This window comes from Castor canadensis, chromosome 3 (assembly GCF_047511655.1).
Source record: "Castor canadensis chromosome 3, mCasCan1.hap1v2, whole genome shotgun sequence".
In the NCBI taxonomy this organism is placed as follows: Eukaryota; Metazoa; Chordata; class Mammalia; order Rodentia; family Castoridae; genus Castor; species Castor canadensis.
In genome coordinates, this window is record NC_133388.1 from 120,226,792 (window position 1) to 120,245,760 (window position 18,969).

The window sequence follows — 18,969 nt, forward strand, 5'->3', positions numbered from 1 at the left end:
TCAACAAATACATACCTGTGTACAACTTTAACTTTTTATTTCCAGTTGAATTACAATTAAAAAATGTATCTAAGATTCTTCTGTTTCTTTCTATAATCTCAAGCCATTGTTTCCTTTAAAAAAAATTAATGTTACCTAAAGGATTTTGGCTTTTTTAAATGAGTAGTATTTCTGCAATGTTAACTTTTATGTACTTAACCAAATCTGCCATTATCTGGACTAAACTCCAAACTGAAGTTAGAACCAAAAAATGAATGCAATCCAAATGTGGAAACATGGTGTTTTCAACTTGTGTAGACATTTTAAACATGTTTTTTTAATATTCTGCACAATTATGGGAAAATTCAAATGGGTTAAATATTATCCTTCTATGTGCTTGTAATTCCCACTGGGGTCACTTTTGTTTTAACAGTTCAAATCAAAAATATGTCTTCTGGGTGAAATGTGATTTTAGTTTCCATGAATTTCTAGTTCTTTCCTATTTCAAAACAATATTCTCAAAGGTCAGTTTTCTCTCCTTTATCTGAACATTAATATTTTTCCCCAAAGCCCTTCAGATCCCTGGCAGGCACTGATGGCATAAGGTTTATGCTTTGTTAACTTTATTTAAAGCTAAATACTAAGAGGAAAGGTTTGTACTGAAGTACTGAATGAGATCTTGACAGCTATCAAAGTGCTTTGGAAGAGAACTCTCTGCTTCTGTATCATCTGTGCTTGGTACCTTGAAGTATACTTGTTGAGAAGGTTGATTCACACAGCCAGTAGCTAAAAGGAAGACAGAGGTCTCTAGAGCACAGTAGAAAGAGTTAGGCTTTGTGAAAAATCAGTCCAGCTCTGTGACCAATTCTGGGTATGACAGTAAGAAAGTTACTTTAACTCTCTGAACTTTAGTTTTCCCATTTTCAAAATGAAGGCAATAAAAGTCTTCTTTGTACTACCGCATTAAATTATAATGAGATCATACATGTAAATAACCTGACATGTAGTAAGCAACCAAAAACAACAGCTTTTTATTGCATTATTTTTACAGCATTCCAATAAATAATTTTTGACCAGATAGATGAGTAGTATATGTTGGATCAAAGACTGGCTTGGCAACATCAAATGAAGCTATCAACCACAGAGTAAAAGGCAACACAAACTATAGCTGACTATAGAAATGAGAATATATTTCACATCAAGTCAAGTCTTACCTAAATCATCTACACAGTTTCCCAAAACTCACATAGTGTTTCTGCCACAGCTGTTTTTCTCCACCAAAAAGCCCATCAAAAGGAGCAACCAAAAGCATCAAGAAAGCCAGGCATGAATCAAACTGGTTGTGCTTTATGATAGACTTTTGTCAAGATAACTTTCACAATAAATGATTAGCCCAATTTACTGCTTCCTGATGCTTTATGTTAAAGAGAAAAGAAACTATTGAGGGTTTTCTATTCCATAGTATAGTTTTCATTCCCTACAATGTTGCAAATTCTTTCATTCAATAGTTTGTTTTTCAGGTACCAATATTTCTCTATCTCAACTCACATAGTCATCTTGAAAGACTGAGATGGGATAGAATTCTCCAAAGAATGGAATGTAGAATAACCAAAGATGCTCTCACAACTGTTAGAATTTTTGCTGTGCTTTCTTTCTCATATAAGCGTAAAAACCTTCTGAAAGTAATTGAAAAACAGATACAAGTGCTATGAAATATATTAATAAACATATTATGCTAGTAACTGAAAAGGAAGCTTAAGGTTTATGGACTGTATAAGATGATGTGACTCAACAGGAAAAAGTAAGTCTCATTGCTTTGATAAATCCAAGAACTTTATTTTAAAAACCCTCTTGTTTGGTAACTCATTTGAAGTCATCAAAGAAGAAAAATAATCAATTTCTAATAGACAAAAAGAAACATCTTCCCAGAGATTTATTTTGTCTCTAAGGTAATTTTGGAAGTGTTTTCCTACAAAGAACACTAGTCAATGATATATATTCTCATTTAATCATTTTACTAGATACTGTCATTCCAAAAAAAAACCCTCAAGTCTAATTCAAAATCAATTCAAAAGCATATATGAGCCTTTTAAAAAACAAAACTTCTAGCTCGAGCCATTGCTCTTCTGAAATCAGCAAGGTCTAGAGAAATAAGAGGGAGGTCATAGCAACTGGTAGAGGACAGCAATTTGACAGAAATGGCACCATCAATGCAACTGACTGCACATGTGGTAACAAAGCACAAACCCAGGGCAACACCTAGACTGTCTCACTGGTTCATCTTGACCTCACTAGAACACTGAGATATTCCCAATGTCCCAAGGAGAACCAAAATAAATGAATTACATTTGTAAGTTCCCAGGGTAAAAATCCCTACCATGATGCATAAATCCATTGTCACACAGTCCAACGCCAAATATCATTGCCTCTTCTCTGGTGCGGCAATCCCCCTGTTAACCAAAGAAGCAACCAGGCATGTTAATCAGCAACCAAAGGCTTTGCTGCATCTTTACTACATCTGACATCCCCACACTATATTCAAACAAAGCCATTCATGTATTATAGCATCCACGGCTTCATAAGACAGGATCCATCTCATTATTAAAAAATACTCACTTAACATGAAAGCTCTTTTGACATTCAATGAAAAAGACAATATTTCTTGAGAAAAATGTTATTAAATATGAACATATACAGGTAAAGGAAATTTACTGCTCTTAGGAATTACCCTTTATAGAAATTATCCCTTTCTGTTATTTCTTAGAGGTAATATTCCAAATATGCAACAGGGAAATTGTCTGTAAATTAAATTAACAACATGCTACATAAAGGGAAATAAAAATCGTTGTAGATTATCTCAGCCACTCACTCTTCCCTTCCACAAATGCTCTTGCTCCTAAAGAGCCCCTAAGGCCACCTATTAATCCATAGTGACGTGTAAGACCTTAAGAGTAAATGGTTCAGCTGAGCTAGCAAGCACAAGCTTCTCTTTCACTATTTTGCCAAGAAAATAATCAAATCATGCCACTGGACCCAGCAAGATAGCCCAAAGCAATCATTTTGTGGTTTTTATCTAGAAACTACCCACACTTCATTTATATGGATATGGATTCATTTTTTAAAAAAATAATTATAGCATATTGAAGTTTTCTGTTGGGCTTTCAAGACTTTCCAGGTCCTGATTTTATTCTCCCTCTCCAGCTTCACTTTCTATTATACCAATGCTGTTTCCTCTAGGCAAAGTGGCCTCCCCATTGTTGCCTCACTCACTAACACAATTATTTGTTCTTACACCCTCTACCCATTTAAATTCTACCTATCCGTGGATGAAGGACTGAAGTAAGTTCAACCTCATGCTGTAATGGCTGCAACCCTGTTAACTATCAAAGCATTGAAAATCTGTAACTCCAGACTATTCATCAGGCTTGCTTCAAAAACCTAGCTGTTACATAATTTGCATGCATTCATTCAAACGATATTTACTCGTTTTTTTCTATATATCGTGCCAAGTGATAAAGATCAGACATTAAAACACTCAAACATAAAACATTTCCCTACCTTCTAGTAATTCAAACTAGTGAAAGATTTGGTCAATTAAAATGTAAACAGTAATCACCATTATCCAATTTAATCACTATTCCCAATCAGGCAGACAAACCCAGGGAACTAGGACCACAAAATAAGAGCTTAAGCATGGCTAGCAGACCCAGTAAGGCTCTCTGGGGGGAGGAGGTTTAGAGGGGCTTTAAAAATCAGCCCAATGGACCAAAAGTCCCTCGAAGGCAGAAATCACACCTGCCTACTGTTTTGTTGAATTGTGTTATTTTAATAACTTATTTAAATGTTAAGAATACAATAAGAGCTTGTTGATATTTTTTGCCTTATTGGATTAATCATTTGAATATTATACTGGTCAGGGGTAATATTATATTAGCCTTAATGTAAAAATATGATCCGATATGTTTTGGTGACCCTTATGTCTTTTGAAAATCTTACTGGTGAAACTTAAAGAAAGGCAAAACAAAAGCTGTTTGGGTGTGACTAATAATAAAATATCAGAGATGCATACACAAATAACACCTTCCACTAATTAAATGATTTTTAGAAGTACATTAATGCACTTTTCCAGTAAGGAGTATCTTCATGGAATAAGTTATTTTATCATAAACCATTACACTAGAAGCAGCAAAACAGCAAATGAAAACATATTAAGAAAACAGCCGTCACTACATTTTCTAACATGACATCATGCAATCTAGTGCAGAAACTTACATGATCTAAACTATCATATCAAAACAACAGATAGGGTATTGTACTGCAGTCAGCTCTTTACTCTGTCCTGTAAATCTGTCCAAATCAAATCAATCAATACTGGTCGATACTGTAAGTTATGTCTTATTTGAGAGTCTTGGTGAAAAGGCCTTTACTATATTAAAATCACTTTTTAAGTTAGATAAAGCACTTTAACTTGCTCTGTTATCAATTGCTTATTATTTTCCTATTCCAAGGTCACCCATGCTGTCCTATGGTGAAGTTCAGAGTAATAGTTGAGTAGGCTGATACTTAAATTTGGATAAATTTTACATCAGAATGACAAAGTTCCAGTGATAGATAAAAGATGACACGTGTAGCTATTCCAGTAAGTAATAAAAGTTATTAAAACTATGGTTCAGAGAGATGAATTGGCTTTGTACAAGTTTGCTAACTAGTTCTTAGTAGAGCTGGCATCAGATACCAGGTTATCTACAACAAAGTCTAGTGCAATATCTACTAATGCAATTTCTACAGACATTTCCCTAACAGACTACTAAGAAAAGCTAAAGAAAGGAATTACTTCAACTTGGTTCAGATTTTTTTTTAACTTATTCTATTCTTGTAATGCTTATCTTTGGAAAGTAAAAGTACCAATTCTTTTAAAGTTGATAACTGACTTCCTGCGTTAAAACTTGAAATGTTTATTCAGCACCAGCTTTTACTTCAAATAAATTGTCCTCAATTCTCTCACATGATATGTTGTACAAGTTCACATGAATTCTATAACAGCATAAGTTCTACACGAAATTCCCACTCTGATACGGAGCCTATTCCAGTGACACAAGGTAACCAGGGCTATGGAGGTGTATTATGCTAGCAAAGCCACTGCACTATGAATTAAGGTTCAATCTAAATATAAGTTTGGTTTTATCTAAAATATCAATATCTAAATGTAAAAAATTAGGTGGCATAAAATATAAAATAGGTGGTCTTGAACAGTCTAGTAATTAATGTTGAACAATAAAAAATCTCACAACACATGTACACAGATGAGGTGCATAGGGCTTAAATATTAATAAATGAAACAAAGATAAACATTTATGATGAAATATGAAATGTTACCATCTATTTGTAACAAAGAAAGTAAGACACTGTCTTTAAAAAGAGAAGAATAAAGCCTTTGATGAAACTGACTCAAAATCCAAGTATTATGACTTACATTTCAACCAAACAATATCCTCTCCCTCGACCTAGTGCGTTCAGTTAAAGTGGGTATCAGATGTTTAGTGTGACCTTTAATTAGCAGAATGCATTCAATCATTTATTTGTTGATCTAGTATTAAAAAATCTAAATAAAATAAATTATATTTAAATATTTATTATGATAGGCTAGACACTTTAATTTGTTTTAGTAAAATCAAATCTCTCTCTCTCTCTGTCTCTCTCTCTCTCTCTCTCTGGCCTTGTGAATGCTAGGTAAGCACTCTACCACTGAACTACATTCCCAGCCCTACATTTTCTTCCTGAGAAACAGAACTACAATAACAATAATAAATTTTTTATTTTACTGTTTAAAATGCATGCAGGCACATTGAAACTCACTTTATCAAAGCAAAATTGTTATTTAATGAGCAGACAGGCAAAGGAACATTAGATCATTTGCTAGGACTGGTAAGCAGTTATTTTAAAACAAATTAGTGAAAAAAAATGCAAGAAATTTTAGTATCTGAACATAGCTATTCTTCCATGATACTCAAATTATGCTTCCTGCTTTTCAATGGATTTCAGCTTTCATTTTAAAAATAGGAATATGCTCCCTTTGAAAGACAAAATAGCATAAAAAGTTGTGCTTAAGGACTCCAAAGTGAGATTATGTAGGTTGAATTGTAGTTCTGCTTAAGAGCTTCATTTGTAGGCAGATTGTCTTAAGTTCCTAATTCACAGGCTCAAAGTTTAAAGCAGAATTAATGCACTCAGCAACTCCAATTTCTCTCTTTACCTGTGCAATTAACCAGTCTATCAGTTTGTTGGCCATGACCACAGATTTATAGGTCCTTAAATGGTAATCTTTATCTCTATAAAGGAAAAAGAAACCAAAAACATTAAGCACACGGAAATATTTTCATTTAGCGCCAGTGTACAGCAGAAAAGTTTACTGTTGTAATCTGAATTTGTTGCCCAAATTCTGTGCAAATAGGGAGGTTTGCAAAATACAACAGCTGAAAAATCTTTTATCAGCTCAAACTAGGGGAAGGTGGCCCACAACAACACAGAAACATAGCATTTGTTCTTTCACATTTTCTTATATACAAATAGATTACTACTGGTACAATATTTGGTAATAATTTAGCTAGAAATATAGCATCTCATTAATAAAGGAATAATATAATTTAATTTCCCCCTTTAGGTAAGGGAAGATTCTACTAAAACTCTTCTTCAAATGTGGGGAATAAAGCAATACACTTTGTTCCTGCTTTTGCACTGTCCTGGGAAGCAGGATTTGCATTACAGAACTATTCATACACCTCTGCTGTCATGGAAAACCCACAGGCTTATCCTGAAATAGACCCACTAAGAACCTGTCATACATTCTGTCTGATCAGAGTATGGACACAATGAAACCACATGTTCCCCAGAGAACAAGGGAATCAACTGGCTTTTCCACATCACACTCCCTGTTCAGTAGACTTCCAGAACTAAGAGATCAATCAAAGTTTGGATACCAAAGTCTCATGATCACACCTGGGCCCAAGAGCAGAAATCTATAATTCATTCAATTTGCAGGCCTGGGTTAAAAGGGAACGAGAAAATGAGGGTCCTTTCAAAACATCAAAAAATGCAAACTGCAAAAAGCTTGACATGACTAGTGATTACTAACTATATTCACTGTCCTTATCCTCTGTTAGGATGTCAGCAATTTACAATTCACATTCACATCCTTATATCCACTTGCTTTAAAAAACTCCCTGAAATATGGATGAAATTTCTGAGTTTCAATAATAAGGGAACTAGATTAGTCAGTCATCAACAGGTTGTTTGTTTGTTTGTTTGTCTTTTGTATCTATTGCCATGTTTCTGATACCTCAGAACCATTTCAACTTGGATTCTATAAGCATCAAGAAAGAAAGGGGTCATGTATTATAGACCACATGTATGTAGGTCTGTGGTTTTTCACACCACATAATTTTTCTGCATGAAAACTGGATTCGCACATATCAAAACCATGATCATACATTTCATCTGTTTTTATGGGGTTTTCTCCATAAATTTCCCCTTCATAACATATAAACAATTGTCATTTCTAGCCAAAGAATAATTCCTTCTTATCAGCTCTTAAGGAATGTAACTCTTGATAAGAATCTCAGATGGCTAACATTTTTTAACACATTTTCACACATATAAATCTACACATGCACAGATAATACGGAGAATTAAACCATATTACTGTTTTCTATTTGTTTAGCAAGGAAACCATTAATAGCCACTGCTATTAAGCATGTACTATTACATTATCCAAAATATCCAAAGGCTATCTGTAACAGGATTGTGATATAAAGTCAATATGAAGTACTCCTTCTTTACTACTTCTTCCTATGTTGAGACGCCCAATGGTGGAAGGAGACATGACACTTTCAGTGTGTTCTCTCCAGCACCTGTGTATGCAGTGCTACCTGGCATTCCTCACTGAGTCAGCAACTTCAGGAATCACTCTTTCTTAAAAAACAACAACAAAAATCCTGCATTTTCTTAGAATTGAAACCAGAATGAAAAGTAGAAACACTGACCAAACACATCCACTCATTTGCTAAAGACATAAATTAAAAACTCCTGATATTCTGATTCCTTTTTTAAAAAAATTATCTTTTGAAATGAAAACATAAAAATAAAATAGAGAAAAAAAAAAGTTGTATTTATAAACTCCACAGTCATTCTTAATTTTCAAGTACAAAATATTGTCTTTGGCAAAAGAAGCCTATTAGAAGATAAAATGAAATATATAATATCTGATTATACAGTTTAATTAAAAGGTTAAAATAAAGCAATATTTAAACATTATTTTCCAATCCTCTCCTAATTCAGTCAGCTATTATCTATTCAATATCAATAAATATGGATTATTTTATTTTCAATTCCATAATGTACTAGGAATTAATATTAAAATAATTATAAAAGCATAATAAAAAATGGAAGACACTTCACAATTAGAGTCTCAGAGAACTTTGGGGATATTTTAAGATTATTTAAAATAGTTTTTTAAGGTCAAACTTTCATTTTGGGAAGACAAATTTAAGATAAGCCAAGTTCTAACATACAATATAAATATTTCCATTACAATTCCAAGAACTTAGAACCCAGACTCACCTTATCACTGGAGTAAAGAGACTGTGAAGACGACAGTATAACCTTACACCCTGTGTAAAATGAAGACATGTCAAGAGCACACAGATCACTTAAGGGACAGGTCAACAGTATTTTAAAATGGTAAATGAATGCACTGTCAGCCTCCTAGGATCATTACACAATCTCAGCCAATTTAAAAATAATGCAAGTGTAAAACTTAAATCATTAAAAACAGATTAAACTGTGCAAGTAATTTATCATAAATCTTTAAAATGTACATACACAAAAGCTTTTCTCAATTACTTTTCTTTAAAATATAAAATTTCAAGACATAATTTAAACAGAGTAATCTATACAACAATAAATCTAGACTGTGTGTTCATGGTATGTCAAAATAAATTTTAGGAGGGAGTTTGTTGTTTTTTCGATATTGGGGCTTGAACTCAGGGCCCACTCCGCCAGACCTTTTTGTGATGGGTATTTCTGAAATAAGGTCTCCTGAACTATTTGCTCAGGCTGGCTTCAAAATGTGCTCCTCCTGATATCTGCTTCTTGAGTAGCTAGGATTACAGGCGTTAGCAATCAGAACCTGGCCAATATAAACTTTAAGTGTATAATACAAAGTGATATGGTAACTATTTTTTAATATTTGCATTTCTAAAATTTATTTGATGCCATACGTTGCTACATGTGAAATGACTGCCAATGGGGAGAACCTTCAGATTGAGGCAGTAGCACTACTTCCACTTAAAACTCAGTAAAAGAACAAAGAAACACATAACCTTAGAATTTGTGAAATACCAAAAGAAATGAAAAGATTTGCTTATATACAAGAATTTTCTAACTAGAAGAATTTTTTTAAGTCTCTTAAAATTTGATCTTTCCCAGGTAAGACAATGTGATTTCTGCTAGGAAGAGGCAGTAAGAGAGGTGGTCACCTTTGAAATCACATCCTGCATCTCATTTCTTGGGTAAAATGTGCCATCGTCATAGCGAAATCTATACAGCGTCTGCTCTGGCTTGAATTGGTGTTTATCAGTAACTGAGAACATAAGAGCAACACATTACAACGGTGATGATCTAAAAAATGGCAGATAAAAAGTAAATTTACGAAATATATACTCCCAAACACTCAAACTTTTAGTTTCATAAAGGATTTGGTCTTCTAACATAGCAATCCAGTATTTTCACAATGAAGTTGATAAGATTCTATCCTTTAATGTATTTACAATTTCCACATAATGATTTGAGCTAAGTTGATGTTAGGAATACTCAGCTAGCATACTATATATACGCGTGTATATAAAATACATATAGAGTACATATTTATAATTACATAAATATTCAACATTGTGTCTTATATTTCTTCACAATGCCACAAAATTGAACAACAAGTGCCCTTCAAAGCTTGGTTCTTAGCTCTGGAAAGCATTTATCTATTCATCACACTGTGGCCAAGACCACACATACGCAAATCCTGACCACTTATCTTGTGTTTAGACCTCCAGAGTAGATTAAATAATGTTAATATGTAACTGATTCCAGAATTTTAATAGTTCTTACACTGAAAAATGCTATCCTTACATGTCACTTAAATTTTCTTAATCAGTGGAAGATGGGAGTGGCTGTGATCACCATTCTTAAGATAAGACTTTCAGTTCTAACCAATGTGCAAAAAAGAATTAACGAAAATCTTTCTCCAACTCTTCCAAACTCATTTTATGAGGCCAGATAAGGACATTGCAAGAAAATAAAATGATAGGCCAACATACTTCACAGACATACATGCAAAAATCCTCAACAAAATATTATCAAATTTAATTCAATAGAACATTAGAAGAACCATACACCATGATCAGGTGGAATTTATTCCTGGGGTACAAAATGGTCAATACTGGCAAATCAATAAATATGGTACACCCTATTTACAGAATGAAAGATAAAAATCATAGGATGAACTCAAAACTGCAAAAAAGGCATTTAACAAAGTTCAACATTCTTTCATAATAAAGGCTTTCAACAAATTCAAAATGGAAAGAATATACCTTGCCATAGTAAAGACCATGTATGCCAGTCCACAGCTAACACTATATCCAGTGGGTAAAAGCTGACAGCTTTTGCTTCTAAGATCAGGGAAAAAGACAAGGGTGCCCATACTCCCACTTCACTTAACTTCTAGGCAGATACTTTCAGGGGCAGCTCCTACAATTAATTTAGGAAAAACTGCTGCCCTTTTAAATGAGTTTGGGTGCCTTCAAGCTGTTACTTTGTTTCAGAAAAGGCCTACCAGAGGAAATAATAATGAATGGCCTAAACCAGCAAAAACCCCTACCTTCTCTCCTACCTGACTTGAGAGTAAACAATGCTTTTTAAAATCTTATAAAATACTGTATACACATGTATATGAATGCAAAAATGGTACCTACTAAAACTATTCTAGGAATGGAGGAGGGGATAAAAGAGAGGGGTGAGGATAAAGGAGAATGGGGGAGGGGGTGAGTCCAAGTATAATGTATTTGGTACATTCATTGTAAGAACTTTTGTAAACGTAACAGTGTACCCCATCCAGCACATCAATTAAAAAATGACAAATGTTAGAGGTGTGATGTAAAAAAAAAAATAAAATCTTAAATTAATGATAAACTTTAATCAATTTTTATTTTGATAAACTTAAATTGAACCATAATGTCAAATACTCCACCAAGGAGGCACACGTTGGCCTGTTTTATGTTTTGTTTTGTTGTTTTTGAAACTGGGTCTTGCTACTTTGTAGCCAAGCTGCCCTGAAACTCACCATCCACCTACCTGCTTCAGCCTCCAATACAGGTATGTGCCACCTACTGCATCTAGCCTGTGGGCAGTTTTTACAAATGTGATGTGAGAAGAATGACCTGGAACCATGCATGCCCAGCAGTTTGTCTGCCTCTGTGCCACCATGCTCCTGTCTATATGTATATGCAGAGTTCCCAATAAAATCTTTCTTTGTTCAGTGGGAGGCATTGCTTTGGAAATTACTCACACTACTCTTACTGCATGTAATAAATTTTGTTCTCAGTATTTTGTCACCGGTCATATTTATTGGTTTTGCTCTTACCAGGGCCCAAACCCTCTATAAAGGGTTATGCTTCTATTCAACACAGCCCTGGAAGTCCTATCCAGAACAACCGGACGAGGAAAATAAACTAAGAAAATAAAGGCATCCAAATCAAAAAGAAGAAAAACTGGCTGTCTTTAAAGATGGCATGATCTGATATATAGTAATCCTTAAAATCTGTTAGAACTAATACACTATTTCAGTAAAGGAACAGAATACAAAATCAACATACATAAATCACTAGCATTTCTTTTCTTTTTCTTTTGGTGGTACAGGGTCACTAACCTTTCTATATACTGAATATGCACTATTCACAAAGAATTTTAAATGATCCTATTCATAATAACATCAAAAATCAAATATGATGCATAGGAATAAATTTAATCAAGGAGATGAAAAGGTCTGTATATTGAAAACTGTAAAACACTGACGAAAGAAATTTAAGACAACACAAACAAATGGAAAGAAACCTGTGTTTGTGAAATGGAAGAATTAATTTAAATGTAAATATGGTTGTTTTTATTTCTCTTTTGTTTGTTTTTTGAGTCAGGGGTTCTCTGTGTAGCCCAACCAGGCTTCAAACTCACTAACCTCCTTCCTGCCTCAGTCTCCTGAATACTGGAATTTTGGTGTCAGCCACCATGCCAATGGAAGTTCCTTGACATGGTCTGGAAAATAATTTTTTAGATACGTCCCTCAAAGTGCAGGCAACAAAAGCTAACAGACTAATGGGACTGCATCAAATCAGAAGCTTCTGCATATCAAACAAAATAATCAACAAAATGGAAAGGCAACCTATGGAATAGGAAAAAAAATACTTGCAAACTATATTGCCAATAAGGGATTAATATCCAAAACATATAAGGAATTCACTCAACTCAGTATCAAAAATATGAATAACTCAACTGAAAGATGGGCAAAGGACCTAGATAGATACTTCTCAAACAAAAAAGAAATTTAAATGTCTGACAGGCATACAAAAAGGTACTCAGTATCTCTAATCACAGGGAAATGCAAATAAAACTTCAATGAGGTATAACTTCATAACTGTTAAGGTAGCTATTATCATAAAACAAAAGATAAGTATCGAGAGGGGGTGTGGAGAAAAGGGAACAATTGTACATTTGTTGGTGGTAATGTATTAGTATATGAGTCATGGAAACTTGTATGGAGGATTCTCCAAACAATTAAAAACAGAGGAATCATATGATCCAGCCATCTCACTTCTGGATATACGTCCAAAGTGAAGGAAATCAGTGGGTACAAATACCTGCACTTCCAAGTTCTGGCAGCATTACTCACAAGAGCCAAGATAAGTAAGCAACCTGTGTTCACTGATGGATGAGCACATAGAGAAAATGTGGCATGATATGCTGCATGCTTGAAATCGCTGAGAGTAGATCTTAAATGCTTATAACACACTCACACACATGCACACACACACACACAAAGAAACTACAGGTGTAATGGATATGTTCATTAGCCAGATTGTGGTGATTCTTTCACAATTTATACACATATCAAAACATGTATGCCATCAATACATATAATTTTTGTCAATTACATCTCAATGAAGCTGGAAAAATCCCTATCAAAATCTCCTCTCACTTTTTTTTCCTTTTCTAGATTAAGTTAATTTATAGATAGTACAACAGAGAAATGACTGTTCTAGAGTAAAAAAACAAAAACAAAAAAACCTTCAAAATAAAATTTATCACTTATATTTAAATATTTTCTTTACAGGAAATACATTTGTAGAAGAGATCATTTGTTGCAAGGGGCTAGATTTTCATGTTTAGATAAAAAACAAAAACTTGGATCTTTATCTAGAAATGTTCAAAGGAGAGACAGCTACCAGAATTTGATGAACACAGGAATATCAAAGTACTTGTTAGTAAACATGCATGTGTGCACACACACACACAACACAAGAAAAAAAGCACATGAAATTTCAGCTCATTTTCCCAGCCCATCCAAACATTGCTTAGGGCCACAAAATTGAACCAAAACGTTGGGGAAAAAAAAAATAGTCTTTTGGCATCTTTTTATTCCAGGCCAAGCCATAAAAAAAAATGTGTAAAAACACAAATTCAGAAGAAGAGTTTGAAATTTTAAGACCTGTTTCAAGATTGGTTACTTATTTCTCTTATGCAATCTACCTACACTTATTTTTACCCTTGAATATTCATTGAAATAAAATTAATGAAATGGCCTTGTTATTTCAAAATGAAGGAACTGTTGGGCCCAAATGTCTCTTGCCACAATAAAATAAGTGACTGTAACCTACTCAGAAAGGAGCACTATGTTGTTTGGCAAATGCTTGTGACCTTTATCGTTATAAGCTTGGACTTGTATGCAACTCTTAGTTATTGCCTTGTAAAAACAGCATATGGATCTGTATTCAAATCCATGCCCCAGGGGGGAGAAATGAACCAAGCCTTGTATGCACATATGAATAATAAAAGAAAAATGAAAAAAAAAAAAAAAAATCCATGCCCCAATAGGTGTTTTCACATGGAAGGTAGATTTATTAAGTAAACGGAGTTCAGGTCATCTTTTGAGAAAAAGTACTTAATGCAATCTTTTAGACAACTCTGTCAGAGAACCACAGATGTCCAGTAACTGGGACCCTGCAGAGGAGAGGTGGGAGGGAAACTCTGATTTGTACTATTTGCCAATTTCTGATATAAATACTCTAACTCTGGCCAATTTAAGCTACCAAAGTAAAGCTACTGAACATGGAATTAAAAGTGCAGTGGCACAGCATTATTGAGTATTTCTATCTCTAGAAATAATAAAATAACCTCAAGAACAACCAATAGGAAAACATAGTGAAATAATTAAGAATGATCAAGTTTCATGAATGTATTACCTTTGTTTACAATATAAGTTACATGTATGTTTATGTAATGTCAGTGTTAATAATTGTGTTTAACAAACAACCAGCTTGCAAAATGTTAGTTGAAGTATGAGCTCTCAGGAACGTGTACAAGATCCTGCTTCAGCCCACTATGGGATATAACGACTGAGAACTCTGAATTCTCGCATAAGCTTTTATAGCGTAAACAGCAGACCCCGAGACAAGCTGCCTGTTAACAGCACACCATGGGGAAAGCACATGCCATCTGCACCCAAGGAGTGTTACTGTAGCAAGGTACTGCCTCTGACAACATTCTCAACAGTACCTGCAATGTGAATTGTGTTACTGCTATCAGTAACAGTCGGTTTTGGGGTTTTTGTGGGGGTTTTTTACTTGCTTTCTTTTAAACAGATGGTTCATTTAACTTTATTTTAGGAATTCTATTTTCACTAGAATGCAGCTGGAACCACATATTTGGAAACTGGTTCATTTGGCTCATATCTCTTCATTCTAATGGAATCACTCTCTCAATGTGAAATTTCATAATATGTTTTCTTCCTCCCCCCCCCATTTTTGGGGAATCAGAGACTTTAAGAAGTTTTTTTCTCATGACGAAAATTCTACATGCCAAATCTGATATTACAACTGATTGAATCCTGATAACAGAAAAATTCCAGGCCACTAATATCAAACTGTAATAAATGGAAAAATATCAATAGAAAGTACTCAGTGCTGCATTTCTAAGGAAAAAATTTAATCAACTTATAAACATTAGTGTTCCAAAAAGTTTTCAAGGACTGGAAGAGTGGCTCGAGTGGTAGAGTGCCTGCCTAGCAAGGGTGAGGCCTTGAGTTCAAACCCCAGTATCACCAAAAAAAGGTTTAAATGCATTGTGTCTACATATGAAGAAGGCATAAGGCAAGCCCCTGAAAGCCATTGAAAACAGTGGGTATGGCAAAAAAGGCAGAGCAACAGGTGGGTTAATGCAATCAATTCATAATAATATGCATAATCAATTCATAATGCACAGGTGAAATACCACGGTGAAACCCCTTTGACAACTGTTATACACTAATAAAATTTTTAAGTTTTCAAATATCATAATTCAAGTATTTGAAGAGTTCTTTTGTGGGGTTTTTTTGGGGGGGTTGGGGTACTGGGATTTGAACTCAGGGCTTTGTGCTTGCAAAGCAGGCACTCGTCACCTTGAGTCAGGCCTCCAGCCCTAAATATTTGAAGGATTCTTAATTTGAAATTTCAAAATAAATTTTAATTCAATTCGCATTATTTTTTGGTGGTACTGGGTTCTAACTCAGCGCAATGCCTTTGTTAGGCAGGTACTTTATCACTTGAACTATGTCCCCAGCCCTCAAAATGTATTTAATACTTCCATTTCTAGGCAAGGAAACAAACTGAGTAGGACTTAAATTTACTCATTCCATTATACCTTCAAAAAAAATATTAGTCAGGTACCGGTGGTTTATGCCTGTAATCCTAGCTACTCAGGAGGCAGAGATCAGGAGGATCATGGTTTGAAGCCAGCCCAGGGAAACAGTTTGTGAGACCCTATCTCAAAAAAATCCATCAGAAAAAAAGGCTGGTGGAGTGGCTCAAGGTGAAGGCCCCGAGTTCAAACTCCAGTACTGCAAAAACAATAAAAATTTTTTTAATCTTATACTTGCTTTCTTCTTCTTTTTTGAGGCAGCAAACTAAAAAATATTGTGAGAAACATAGAACAGACAAGGTGGCTCTCTCTGTGTAATTCTGGTTTCTTTCTAATCTCTCATTAGTCATGAAGCAAAGAAGAAGCTATGAGACAGTTAATAAGTATTATTCCAAATACATTTTTAATTAACTTGCAATCAACTTCAACACACACGACTGACTGTTCCAGTCCTTGGGTAATGTAGTAACACACTTGTGTAACCGTAAAGTGAATTAAAATCCCACCCCTAGTAGTTATATCTTAACTAGGCAAGAAAGCAATAATTCCTCCTACAATTCCTAGATCTACTTTGACAAAACATAAGAGCAGGAGAAAAAAGGCAACATGGAAATAACTCCTTCTCCTTGGAAATGACACCCTCCCCCTGCATCCTGACCCTTTCTAGCTCTCTCATGTAGTTTATCTACTACAAGGTTCTTCATAGACAAAAAGGAAAGTACACCGTCCCCAAACTCAGTGTAGCGCTTTCCAGAATATAGTAAATAATACCACAGAGGTATGAAAACTGGTACATCCACCATTTTAAACAATTTAAATAGTATTATCAATTGTTGACAGGTATTTTATGATCAATTTTTGTTAGTTCTAACTTATAAAGGTTTGAAATCATTCCAATTGACCACAGAAGTCAATCTCAATTGAGAAAACTCAACTGAAAATTTCAATTTAAATTATGAATGTTAAAAGTTCATTCATGCTGATATCACTATAAACATTTACATGTGCCTATATAGCACATGCGCACACACACAGACACAGGCACAATGATTACTGTGTATTTAGTTTAATTCCATAGACCTATTGACCTGAGAACTATGCTCAATACAGAAATTGGGTAGTTGTTTATCAAATTATTGTAGCTTTGGTTTCCCATGGGCATGCATTTATACTCATTTCTCAGTTTTTCTGGCAGTCAAGAGTGGCCATGTAACAGAGCCATGGCCAAGAACATGTACATAAATGAGTGATATATAAGCTCATTAAAAATAAAATTTCCAGGCTGGGGCCATGACTCAAACAGCAGAATGCCTGCCTAGCAAGCACAAGACTTGAGTTCGAATTCCTGCATCACCAAAAAAATTAAAATAAAATTTCAAGGTGAACTTTTGGAGCCATGCGTTGTGGATAGCTGAGCCTACACCAAATGCCTACACCTGCAGGAGGCAGAGCACACAGGCTCATCCTCCACCACAGACTGGACTTTCACATGAGGAAAAACTAGCTTCTATACTGTAAGCTACTATATTGAAGAGATCTGTTAAAGTAGCTAGTATTGACCAATATAGTTTTCCTTCCCAATATCCCCTGAAAAATATTATTTCTCTCATCCTAGTGGATTTCCTCCTTTCTGTAAAAAATATGTTAGTAGCTGGGTTTCTTGGTAATAGACAGGACAAAAAAAAGGCTTTAAACTGCTAGGCCAAAAGAAATAAAGGTCATGGTTCATGTCTACAAACCTAAAAGTATCTAGGGTATAGAATGAAGGACTCACTAAAGAAAGGGATAAACAAGAGATGTCCAGATATAGATTTTTTTTTTGTTCTATTTGCAATAAACAGTCCCTGGAAGTACATTGTCTGACCAGGAAAGGAAGGAACCACCATTTCCAAAGGATGGTTGATTGTACACAAAACCTCTCTCTGCGTCACCTGTTTGAGCTTCATTATAACACAAAAAAATGATAAATGTTTAAAAAAATGGAAATGCTAATTGCTGACTTCCCCATTATACACTTATCAAATTATCACATTTGTGTCAATCAAAAAATTTTCAATTGAAAATAAGTACAGTCTATTCTTGTTCCCAAACATATACTTGAGCATGGGGATAGGGGGAAGAAAAGAGGTGCAGGAAAGAGGGCAGCCATCAAGCTCAAAATCTTTTCTTTTTTTACATTAAGTTGTTACAGAATGCTTTATATCCTAGCAGATGCTAAAAGCATCTATGTGATACTTGAGGTGTTTTAATGAATCAAGTACAAAATGTCACACAATTTATAAGTATCATCTGTACACTCAAAATCAAATTATTCCCTTATTCACTCATTCAGCAAATATTCTTGGTTAAGTTCATCTGCTGAGCAATGCAGGCATGTGCTATGTGACAACAGACAAGGCTCCAGTTCCAAAGGTGCTTCTGTATTGATGGGAAGACAGAGTAAGCACAGGGGACAGAGAGAGAATAAATAAAGAAACAAATAAAACAACATGGTAATTTCAGAGATTAAGAAGTACATAAATAAATTCTTCAAAAGAAAAACAGTATATTGAAATGATGGGATTGGATGGGCTTTTGACAAATGCCATAGAAAACTTGAGTTATGAGTATAGGGATTTTTGTCATTTTATATACTGTATCTCTAGCACTCAGCAAGGTCCCTCACTTGCATGAGGAATTAATAAACAGTTTGTTGAATGACAACAGGAAGAGTAGTGATCCTAAATAGGTAGACATCTTGGAGTGTTGAAGAAAGAGACAGAAGGCCATGGTGGCCAGAGTATAACAAGTTAGTAAAACGATAAAAGCCAACCTCAGATGCCCTGTCATAGAAAGTTTTGTAGGCCATTGTGAAAAGTTTAGCCCATGGACAAAGGGCTAACTTTATTTACATTTGATGGGAAGCCACTAGACTCTATAAACAGGAGAATGTCTTATCTTCTACCTGCTTTCAAAGGAATCTTCAGCTTTACCTGAAGAGTGTGCTATGGAGCCAGA

General features: G+C 34.6%; 1 protein-coding gene across 1 annotated transcript in view; it reads right to left on the reverse strand.

The window, feature by feature from the left end:
- The window catches only part of Prex2 (phosphatidylinositol-3,4,5-trisphosphate dependent Rac exchange factor 2), a 288,123-nt gene that overhangs the window by 151,093 nt on the left and 118,061 nt on the right, over window positions 1-18,969 (reverse strand). The window contains exons 12-15 of the mRNA XM_074068562.1: window positions 9,513-9,616; window positions 8,596-8,645; window positions 6,233-6,308; window positions 2,357-2,429 (exon numbers count right to left, since the gene is read on the reverse strand). Of these exons, the coding sequence (XP_073924663.1) occupies window positions 2,357-2,429; window positions 6,233-6,308; window positions 8,596-8,645; window positions 9,513-9,616 (303 nt within the window). The remainder of the gene's footprint in view (window positions 1-2,356; window positions 2,430-6,232; window positions 6,309-8,595; window positions 8,646-9,512; window positions 9,617-18,969) is intronic.